We start from the raw sequence: 12037 nt of genomic DNA on the forward strand, positions 1-12037 counted from the left end.
AAAGCAGCCTGTTGTTTAAACAGGAATATTTGCAGCCAACAGAAACAAAGTTCTTTTTTGACATGACTACTAAGTAACCACCCTGGCTGACAAGGGGGTGTAATTCAAAGCAGATTTACTCAGCAGTTTAGCTGCATAACAACATACTACATTTTCTCACCCAGCAGAAGTTACTTTAAGAAAATACCTTCTCCCTAACCAGCTTCACACCCACACACTCACCAGACATTCTTGCTGCCTGTTCCTATATGCAGTAAAATACTCCAGAACGTCGGCGTAATTTTCATTCATCATGTTATTCCCGTTCACTTTCAAAACACACTGCCCAGGGTGAAGCCCCACAGCTGCGGCTTCGGAACCTTAAAGAGAGGTCAACAGGTGTGGCAATTAGAAAGCATGTTAACCCAAATAAGAAATAAAGAAAACAAGATTTTCTGGACAAGGAAATGGTTGGATATAACCAGGGCTGACCTTAAGGCAAATTGACCAATTTGGCCACACACTTGGGGGTGGGTGGTGAGTGGAGAATTCACAGCTGCAGCCAACACCTCGCTCTGTAGCTGACTCTCCAGCATGAAATCTTCCATGCTAGGGCATCATGAGGTGAGTGCAGCAAACAGAACATTGCCGCATGACAGCCCTCCTTTCCACCCACCCCTGGGTCCAATTGGCTTGAAATTGGCCTCCCCTGGAAGCAAATGGCAATGACACCACTGTCATGTGCCTCACTGCTGTTGCTTAGCCTGGTGAGTAGGAGGGCCCTACCCATAATTAGAGCCATGGTGCAATTTTGTTTTAAGAGCATGGGGAGCAGAGCCAATTAGCAAGAGATAGAAACTTTGTACTCTTTAATACAACACAATATTCCCTGAGGGGCCTCCCCCCCCCCAGAACATCACTTCTGGTTTGATCGGAAATCAGAAATGGGCTCCAAGCACCGATTGGACCTCTGTGCAGCCATGGGAAGGCTCACAAAGGTGGCTGATGGCCTCTCAAACCCTGCTGGAGGCTGGCATGCCCCCCCCCCCGTAAGATTAAAAGCTCCTGGGTTCCCATGGTGCCACGATCACTGCGGTTCTGTCAGGGCACCCATTCCTAGGCCACTCCACTTAAGAGGGAATCCCATTTCAGCTTCCCCTGGTGGGATGCAACCCATCAGTTTGGGAACCACTGGCTTAGACCTTTCAGTGCCTAATTTTAGGCAGGCTATTCCAGAATGTCTGGTTTTAAATCAGGTTTCTTTTGTTCTGGGAATACTGTTGATTTGGCCTGTTTTTATTGTATAAGGTATTATTTTTGTACTATATTGGTTTAACCATGTTGTAAGCTGCCTTGTTTACTTTGGCAAAAAGGAAGGGTACAAAATTTTTATTATTATGAACAATTTTTATTGATGATGATGATGTAAAGGATTTGGTTGAACCCAGTACAGTACTTTGCATAATGTTTAACGGTGATAGAGTAAGTATTGTCAACAAGACATAAGGCATGATCCATTCCCACAAGTCACTCCTATTAAAGCAGCAATACAGATCAATCTACTAGTGCTGATAATCCTTATAATCATCCTACATCCTGTGTCCATAGCTCCTATCCCATTCTCTTTTCTCACCTCGCCCCACAGCATGGACATATGGTGGTGATGCTCCCCGAATCTGGAAACACAACATTTCACTGCAGTCCGGGATTTTGATAATCCTGTCAAAAATATGAATGGGGAGGGGAGTGTGAAATGGTCTGCTGGTTAGAGAACTGGTACTCTGTACAGAGCTATTCCTTATCACTCATCAAGAAATGTATTGGGATGGGATTCTATGGGAAGGCTAAAAGAAAACAAACAGACCCAATCCCTAATAACCTGTTTATTATAACCCCAACAGAAGAAAACTAATAACCTGTCAAAATCATATGAGAAAAAACACAACCCATAATGAAAAGGCACCCAATCACTCTGAAGCTCACAAACAGGTTTTGCACCAGGGAGTTTTTCACTCCTGGTAAATTTATATTCCCCTAAATTCACTGCCATTTTTGTGCAGAAGCCAAAATACTGTATTAAACTCTGGTGCGTATTTTTTTTTACTGCTTCATAGAAAAGCATGATTCATTATTTTTATATCTGATTTCACAGCTACAGTTGCTCTCCAATTGAGCTAGGGGACAGAACTGTAAAATGCTTAGTCTATTTTTTCTTCACGGTAGGTAATAAAAATATAAATGCAATTAAATTTTAACTGCTCGGGACAAGCTTCCAACACCAACGGACTGCATTTTCTGGGAACTCACTCTTTAGATTTGGTGGCCACAAGGAGTCGAAGGGGCCTCCGAGAGCAGAAGGACTGGTTTAAGATAGTCTCCACCTCTTGGAACGGTCGCAGGAACACCAGATCCTCGTTAATGGAATAGATTTTCCGTCCAACTTGCAAGCCAGCCATCTGAAATGACACAACAGTAACACATTTGACTACCATGTGGCATCAGACTAATTTTAGTTTCTTTCGCAAATTGTGTTCCAAATAGTCCTTTCTCATGGAGAAGATCAATAATAATGAACAAAGACAGCTAGCCTACATCTATCAATCTTCCCCTGCAAAGCATTGGGTATTTTATGTTCTATGTCATACACTCAGTTCCCCTTTGCCATTAGTGAAGCCTAAAAGGCTGGCCATTACCCTGCAGGCACTGAATGTACATCCTAGGACACTCCCTAGAATCCTCTACAACAGGGGTGCCCAAACCCCGGCCTGGGGGCCACTTGCGGTCCTCAGGGGCTCCCAATCCGGCCCGCAGGGAGTCCCCAGTCTCCAATGAGCCTCTGGCCCTCCGGAAACTTGCTGGAGCCCGTGCTGGCCCAACGCAACTGCTCTTAGTGTGAGGATGACTGTTTAATCTCTCACCTGAGCTGTGGAATGAGGGCTCCCTCCACTACTTGCTGTTTCACATCTGTGATGCAGCAGTGGCAGCGAAGGAAAGGCCAGCCTTGCTTTGTGCAAGGCCTTTTATAGGCCTTGAGCTATCGCAAGACCTTCATTCATTCATATAAGTTCATCTTTAATATATTCATTTATGTAAGCTTATGCAAATTTATTCAAATTTTAAATGTAAATTAATTCTTCCCCCCCCCCCCCGGCCCCAGAAACAGTGTCAGAGAGATGATGTGGCCCTCCTGCCAAAAAGTTTGGACACCCCTGCTCTACAATATGATGCACTGGGTTTTTATGGCTGACATTCTGGACTTCTGTAGTAGAAACATACGTATATGTGCGGAAAGTGTTCACAGCATGTACATTTGAAAATCATTGGATTTGATGCTTCTTCCATCTGTGACTCCCTTTTTTGCCAGCTACCTCAGCATTTATAAATTTCTTTTTATTATATCCCAGATTACTGCAAATTATTTTTCAGTTATGTTTAGAAGCCCCCCGATTGTTGCAAAATAGTTACACAACCATGCTTTTGTGTGTTTTCAGCATTTATGGTTTTCAGGTGGAGTAGATATAGCCACCGTTTATGTAACACAGCTGAAATTATCACATGGTTTACTAGACATAAAGCTATAAAGCTAAAGAATCCAGACTGTTTTAGAATACTCCTGGTCCCTGACTTGGATCTTCTGTGCTAGAGTTTAGATTAGGGGCAGGAGGCCTGGTCTAGAGGGTAGAGCCTCCGTTAGCCGGAAGATAACATCAGAAGGTCGCCAGTTCAAGGACACCGGCAGCTCCCTGAATGGATCAGAATGGCGAGACCTTGAAGCAGCTGACAAGCCCAGCTGAGTGATTCCACCTGCTCTTGGTGTGAGCAAGAAGCATCTTGGCTGCCCTCCATGTGAGAGATGGAGCTGCTTGCCAGCCTGTGTGGGAGAACTGGAGGCCAGAAGTGAGATCAAACCAGGAAGATCCATTCTAAAATGTTGTTTTTGAAAGAGAGAACCTCTATGAAGTATGATTGTAAAAATCCCCTTGAGGGATTTAGAAAGGCTTGCCTATGTAAACCGCCTTGAATAAAGTCAGAGGAGTAATCCAATGACCAGAAAGGCGGTATATAAATACCTGGTTGTTGTTGTTATTAATGAAGGCTGTTTTTTTTTCCTGAAGTCCAGCTCCTCAGGGCTGGAATCATGAAGTGTTCACCCATTTGGTCCTGGTTGGCTGGCTCAGGATAGTATATGCTCTGGATCACAAGGGTGTGCGTGTGGAGCCCTCACTTCCCTACCCCACAAGCCTATTACCTTGTTGAAGAACTTACTCCAGCCAAAAGCAGAAGATCCCAGTGATCTTAAAGGACCTAATGTCCTTAAAGGACCGAACGGGCTCAAGGGGTGAAACAGGGGTTCCTCATCCCCCCTCCCCGCAAGCTCATTAGGTTGTTTTAAGGACATATCCCAGCCAAAAGGTCCTTTTAAAGTAGAAGATCCTAGCAATCTTCTGCTCTAAGGGGACTTTTTTGGCTGGGGTAAGTTCCCTTCAAGGCGATCTTCTGCTTTAAAGGGACCTTTAGGTTGGGGTATGTATTTAAGCCATTTCTGCCCAACATTGCATATATGCAACAGGGACCAAATGTGTACACCGTTGGGCCAGGCAAAAATGTTAAACGACCTAAATGGAACTCATGGGGGCGAGCGGAACCCCCGCTCTCGCCCACAAGCCCATTAGCTTGTTTAAGGTCTTACCCCAGCCAAAAACTTCCTTAAAGGAGAAGGCTGCCACCCGGAGGCCTGGCCTTTTAACAACAAAATTAGATGGCGGTCCACATCCTATTAAACTCCAGCTAGAAGTGACCTGGCTGCCAAGAGGCAGCCTGAAGGTTGCTACGAGTTTCTAAACTTGAAGAGACTTAGTTTAAGCAAGAATTTTGCCCCTCGCCCCAATAATTGCACAGGGGAGCAGCGGGGAGAGGCATCCGTGGTATCCACAGCTTCCAGTATCCACAGGGAGGGGGTCCAGAACCCCCAGGGAGGGGGTCCAGATCAGAACCCCTGCAGATACCAGGGCACACCTGAAATTAGAATGGATACATTTGTATGGAACATTACGGAAGAAAGTTTCATCAGTATGGTCACCACCTTATTTCACCTTATTTCAGTCCCGCCCCACTTCACCCAGCAGTGAAGAGTGGCACATTCTGACTCAGCACTGATCTGTTTCACACAGCAAGACTCTTCTGGCTATTTGTAACAGGAGAGCTGTTCTTTAAACTTTCACCATAAATCTAAATACAGCAAGCTCAGTTTTGTAAAGATACAATGGAGTGTATATGTATAGTAAAAAAAGTGTAGTGGGGAAATTTTGAGAAACATAAATGTTATTAAAGTATTTTTTATATATATCAGAAGCCAGTGCACTTTCTTACATGCTAAATTATCTTCAATTTTGACCGAAAGCATAGACTTAACTGTGAAACTTCTTAGAAATTTATTTCCGAGAAATTTATTTTTCAGAAATTTATTTATACCTATTGCTTCCTCATATATACGTTATATTTATAGCACTTCCTCTCTCTCTCTCTCTCTCTCTCTCTCTCGCCTTTCTATCTGACTTCCTATCTTTCATTAGTAATATGAGCTAAAAAGAATACACGGTGGTTTGCGTTTTTCATACACATTTCAAGCAACAATAAAGAGTGTTGATTACTTTAGAAAAGTGTTTCTCAACCTGTGGTACTTGTAACACCGTTGGTACTTGAGGTGGTATCTGATGATGCATGTGGAACCCCCAGACTCCTGCCACCTGGCAGCAAGACCAGCAACACAATGCAACAAGCAGTAGCAGGAGGCTTGGCTTGACGGGCAGAGTTCCAAAGTGCATTTTTCTCGCATTCAAGAAAGCCCTACCATCCTCCCTGAGCCTCTTACTGGTGTTTGTTGCATCGCGTCTCCTTCCAATTCAGAAGTAACTGGTGATGACATCATCACCGCTTACTTCCAGTGGTGCTTCCAATAAGCGGACCATGCAAGGTGGCACAATGGGGGACAAACGTTGAGAAATGTCGCTCTAGAAATAAAATGCGTCTATGATGAGAGCCGATTTTAATCAGTTCTGGTAAAATTCCACCATTTTGAATAGCCCAGTCCTATCCCCTCTACACCCCTATCAATGTAGCAGCGCCAGAATGGCGATCGCTGTATCCTATGGTGGGTGGGGGGCAGTCCAGGAGGTCTCCTTTGAATAAGTCAACATTTGTTCCCTTCCCCAGCGGTAAACCACTGCAGCACAGGAGAGGGGTTCTACGTGGATCTGTGACAGCTAAATAGCTGGCGCAGGTCTTGCGGATCTGTGCCGCAGAATTGGGTCCAGGAAGAGGAATAGGATATTGGTGGTGCTGGCGGAGCTAATAACACTCCTGGGCCTGATCCAACCCCACCACTTCGTCCCGCCTTCCTAGCTCACTTGCAGTTGGTGATTGGAGGGAGATGCAACAACATGGGCAGGAAGGCGCACTGATGGAGCACCTTCTGCAGTTGGTGCTGACTGCTTTAAAATACTCAGCACAGTGGAAGAGATGAACCAACAACAGCCAGTAAGTATAAGATTGGGCTCTAAACATGTTCACTCTGCAAAGGTTCTTCAAAACCTCGTTAATTGATGTACATTATGTTTTCATTTGCAAAGACTGAAGAAGTGGATTACCAAGAGGAACACCAACATTTTCCATGCTGGTTTTTGATGTTTAGAACTTTGCCTATCAAGTGCAATATTGCAATTTACCAGAATTACAGGCATCTATACTATAAACCTGTATGCAAATTAGCACTTTCTAATCTGCAAGTAGACTTTTAGTAGCCAGGTGGTATGCATAAATGTACAACAAACCTTCCACAAAGCAGAACTCCTGGAAGCTCCTTCAAAGGATTACAGAAAAACTACCCAGAACAAATTTGAGCATTGCTCTACATTACAATGGCTCTTGTTTTTTCGTGTTCAGTATTTCACTTATTAGTGCTGTTGTCTGGATACAAGACTGGCTTTCCCTAAGTGCTAGCTATTTGAATGGCCAAGAGCCAAATAGTTCTTGGACAGAGTTCAATGAATTATTAGACATCTGCTTGTCAATTGCTTCTTCAAAGCAGGATAGTAAACATGCCTCCCAACGGGGTCATTATTTCACTGTTGCCTCATCTTGATATATTTTGGATGTATCAATTGCAAATCAGTTCCAGAATTAATGCATGCAACGAAAAAGCATTGCAAAAAAATACTTTCAACATATAATGATTCTATCTTTCATCATCTATGGGGATGGCTGCGTAAATTTTGCAATCCTATGCAAGTGCAGAGAGCCAGAAGCATTCAGGGAGGAGTTTAGTTTCGTGAGAATCCCAGATTTAAAAAACAATCCTAAACATTTCTATTCAGAAGTGAGTCTCTTTATGTTCACTGGGGCTTAGAACCCAATCCTATGCATGTCTACTCGGAAGTAAGTACCATTACAATCAATGGAGCTTACTCCCAAGTGAATTTAGATACGATTGCAGCTGGGCAGCCCAATCCTGACCTGCCTGGCGTGCGAGGCTGCTACGGCTCCAAAATGGCTACTGTGGCATCCAACGCATGCTGGGCAGCCTGTGGCAGCTCCTTAGGGGAAGGAAACATTTATCCCCTTCCCTGAGGTAACAGAAGTAGCCCTGCAACGGAGCTACTTGATTCTGCAGCGGCTCTGGAGCTGGTGCAGAATCAAGGAATCCCGTGTTGGGTTAGGGTTCAGGATCTGGTGGAGCAGAGCTCCGCCAGTCCCACCCCACTCCTGTTCCACTCCTTCCTCTGCCACACCTCCTCCCTGCCCTCCGCCAACCCTGGAATGTCCCCCACCTCCTCTGACACCCCCACTAACATCTCTGCAGCCTCGTGGTACAGGCAAGGAGCTGGGCAACAGACAGTGGACCCAACACCAGAGTGGGCCCAGCATGGGCTCACACTGGGCTAGCTCTGGTGCTGGGCCTGCTGCAATGGTAGCAGACATGCGAAAGTGCACGCACATTTGTGAAAGTGGCATATTTCCAAAGCGCAATGGCGGTAAGCCAGCACATAGGGCCCTGGATTGGACCCTCAGTCCCTCATAAGTGTGTTAACGGTTGCAACCTTAATGTTTTCTTTTCTTTAAGAAGATCAAACTGCTATTTGGTGGGAATGCAAAAATGGACTTAAACTGTGTGTAGGCAAAACCTACTGACAGTCGAAAAGCAAGAGAACTGGCTGAATAAGATACATAGTTGAGGAGGGGGCAGCAACACCTTATTCTTCTCCATTACTAGCGTCACTAAGTGTTCCTTATTCTTCTCCATTAGTAGCATAATTCTGACACTGTCACTGTGTGCCATATCTAGTGCAAAACAGCCACTGGTGCTGCCGCTAATTGTAAGCCATCAGATACATCATTACCACTTTCTTTGTTAATAAGGCACATTGCTTCTGAATGAAGATTTCACTGTAAGTAATTGGTATTCCCTCAGACAGGTGTAATGAAGGGAGCAGTAGGCCCTTCTACCTCAGGACAACTGTGCTAAGGTATCCTGGATCAGTGGAGTCTTTCAGTGGAGTCTTTCCCAGATAATGGGGTCAGCTTTGCTTAATCCAATTCCATTGAGGGTTCACCCTGGAGTGGATGACTGGGCTGCCAACAGGTTGGGGCAAATCCTTCATTAACAGCCCACTCATAAGCATGCCTACTCAGAAGTAAATTCCATTGTGTTCAATGGAGATTATTCCCAGGTAAGTGTACAGAGGATTTTAGCCTAAGTGGGGGACACAGAAAAAGTCATGTATATAACTCTGTGTGTGTGTGTGTGTGTGTGTGTGTGTGTGTGTAATGTATGGGTGGAATCTATTCTACCTGGTTGGGAGGTGGATCCAGAGGTGAGAAAATCTGAAAGGTTAAACTGCCCAGGTTTACAACTGTTAATCCTTTCTCAGATTCAAGCGGGAACAGCTAGAGATTTAAAGTTACTTCTGTGAAGCTGAACAGATATTAAGACACAGCGGACAATTATGAGAGCCAGATGTTTCTAGAAATATAGCATTTGTATACAAACTTTGACCTGCTTCTGACCAGTTCAGATCTTGAAGATGAGAACAAAGAGTTAGCTGATGTGTATCTGGAGACCAATTCCAGTGCAACATTTTTGCTCCGTGAAAGAGAACATTTGGAAGAACATGCATGGAAAATCACATCAGAAAGCAAAATCTATGTGGATTTTGTTCAAAAGGACTACAAACAGGACACCAAATTCCTGATCTTTTCAGAGATCTTCCCTGAGAAGCCCCATCATCATGAAATAATGTTTTGTATAGTCTCTGACGCACATGACTTAGAGTAACCGAAGGAACCATGACTGATTTGGGTTGCAATTCTACCCACACTTACTTGGGAGTAAGTCTACTGACCATAATGGGGCTTACTTCTTAGTATACGTGCATAGGATTGGGCTCTTAATGAGTCATTCACAGTTTTGCTGTATTCATTCCTCCTTTGTATAAAAACATTATCAAGAACTTATCTCTGTGTAGATGGGTTGACACAAAACATTTATGTGTTTAAGTTGCAAGCATGGGCGGGCAAAGGTTGGTTCCAGGGGCGAGTGGGCGGGAGAGGAACAGGAGGCAGGGCTGGGATCCAGCTATTATGCCAGATCCCAACCCCTGTTCCCGAGCAGTGCAGAGCAGCTTCAAGCCGCTCCGCTCTCTTCGGACTTGCGCCATCTCAGGAGGTGGCGCAAATCTGAGGAGACCCACAGGGGCTGCAGTAGCTTACCCAGGGGTAAGGGGAAGAGTGTCTCATTACCTCTGACTGAGCCACTTTGGCGTCCTATCTTTGCTGGATACAGCACAAGCCTCTTGGCCTGCCTGTTTCAGCGCAAGATAGGATTGTGCTGTCAGTGTTTGCCCACCTTCAGGACTAGCAAAACAAAAAATCTGCAAAGTAAAAAAAAATCAATGCAGAATGAATTATGTAAAATAAGAGAAATAATGCAAATGTGATCAATTTGCATGACTTATGCAGGTCACATAATTTGGCATTTTGTGGCCCCAAATTTGGATTGCATGGGTTTCAAATATGCACAGCCTTATCTCCTCAAGTACATGTTATCCACATCTAAAAACCTTATCTCTGTTCCATGTTACCATCAAGTGTATTTTTGATTAAATCTAAAATGTAATCTAAAAAACTGGCCCCCAAAATGAAAAATTCCAGAGGAATATATTTTACTTTCGTTGAGCATCCTGGTTTCCCTCCTGCCTCTCTGGAGAACATCAGGCCACCAGAGGGTTTTCCAAATGGTCTACAGCTGTTGTGCTGGCCAAGAACCATATGCTGGATAGCTTTGTAGTACCAAAAAGCAATTAAAGAGCCCAGGAATGCAATAAAAGGCATTATCACTAGTTTTCAAATCTTGGTGAATTGAGCCAATGGCACTCTCTTATTCAGTGGGATTTAGCATCAGTCCTGTTCATAACAATATTTTTTGGGTTCAATAGGAAAGAAGGGCAGATGGTCACTGCTAATTTTTCTTGGCAGGACAAGAAAAAGATTCTTTAGCAAAATGTGTGCTTCTGTAATCACAAAGCATAAACACATTTTTTAAAAAAAAAATCCTGGTAGCTGTCCACAGAAATAATGGAGGGATTATTTGGCAGGCAAAAGAGGTTCATATTAATAAAATCCTTAGTTAATCATAGCTGACAAATTTTGGGGTTGCCAATTATCATAAGACACAGAAAAAAAGGGACTGTAGCACAATCATTTGCCCAAATATCTCAGGGGACAAAAACTCTGAACTACCTGATGCAGTCCCTTCTGTGAAACTAAGCTGGTTTGGACCTGCCCAGCACTTTAAAAGGCAGCCACTGGGGAACCGCTAATATTCCCTTCATAGCTGCCCGAAGGAAGAACATCATACAGATTTAGAAATGAAAGCGCTCATTAAATGAAGCTTACACTAGCAGAGTGCTACTAAGGTTTCACATTTTTCTTTGCCACTCTCCACCTGGTGAGTGTGCCACCACTCTCTGACAAGTGTGACAAGTCCATGCCTTCCTCCCAGCTCTGAAGATATGGAGAAGGGTGGGAATCATCCCACAGTTGGCCCATGCTTCCCAACCCCCTCACAGCTCCGAAGTTGGAAGGAAGGCTAAGTGTCTGCCCACTGTGATCCTGAGGCACCTTGTATAATGCAAGTTACTTGCAGAACCAGGAGTTCCCTTGGGTCAGTCCTAAACATGCACAATGACTATGATTTACTATGTAATTGCACCTCCAATCATTCCTATATTGTATTAGCTTTGAAGAAATCTTCCCAATGAGCACAGACTTTTGCACTATGAACACACACACATGCAAGGACCCCAAGAACAAATGCATGTTATTTGCCTTCACGTAAAGTGGGAATAACTGTTGGTTAGGTGTGCACACTTTTTCTGAGCACATCAAACCAGTGAAGTTTGTGACTGGCAAGGAAAGACTGTAGTTGCCAGGACAATAATGAAAAGGAATGTAATGAAAAGGAACTCTATTTTGTCTGGATCAATTTACATTTCTAACAGAGATCTTTCTTCTCTTTGGAATGGGCTACTCATTGAGGTCCTTCATAGGAAGCACTGAGACAGGTCCTTTATGTACAGATGACTAACAGAGCAGGTCTCCCCATCCTGCCTCTCCATGTCCTCAATATAGCCAACCAAGAGCCCAATCCTGAGCTTACCACAAGTGTGTACTGTTGCAAACATGTGACAAGCTTGTGACATGTGACATGCGCCCAGCGATGGCCGGCACCCAGCCTCCTCTGCTCGGCAGTCTCATGGACCACCAGGCACTGGTGAGGAACACGGGGGCGTAGGGGGAGGCGGGGAGGAGGCGTTTCGGGGAGGGGGGAGGTGGGTGGAGGGCACGGAGAGGACAGGGAGGAGGCATGACAGGGGTGCGAGAGGCGGGGAAAGGGCAGTGGGAGGCGTGCCGCAGGGAGAGAGGAAGGCAGGAACGGAGGAGCTTTGCTCCACCAAAGCCAAAGCCTCCACGTCAGGCTCATAACATCAGGCTTCTACCATTG

General features: G+C 44.7%; 1 protein-coding gene across 4 annotated transcripts in view; it reads right to left on the bottom strand.

Annotated features, from left to right (window-relative positions):
- The window catches only part of PREX1 (phosphatidylinositol-3,4,5-trisphosphate dependent Rac exchange factor 1), a 270327-nt gene that overhangs the window by 48398 nt on the left and 209892 nt on the right, over positions 1–12037 (bottom strand). For all 4 annotated transcript variants that reach the window (XM_066623406.1, XM_066623404.1, XM_066623403.1 and 1 more), the window contains exons 18-20: positions 2287–2435; positions 1613–1698; positions 223–359 (exon numbers count right to left, since the gene is read on the bottom strand). In XM_066623406.1, coding sequence (XP_066479503.1) covers positions 223–359; positions 1613–1698; positions 2287–2435 — 372 coding nt within the window. The remainder of the gene's footprint in view (positions 1–222; positions 360–1612; positions 1699–2286; positions 2436–12037) is intronic.

The sequence above is a fragment of the Tiliqua scincoides genome, chromosome 4 (genome assembly GCF_035046505.1).
Source record: "Tiliqua scincoides isolate rTilSci1 chromosome 4, rTilSci1.hap2, whole genome shotgun sequence".
Taxonomy (NCBI): Eukaryota; Metazoa; Chordata; class Lepidosauria; order Squamata; family Scincidae; genus Tiliqua; species Tiliqua scincoides.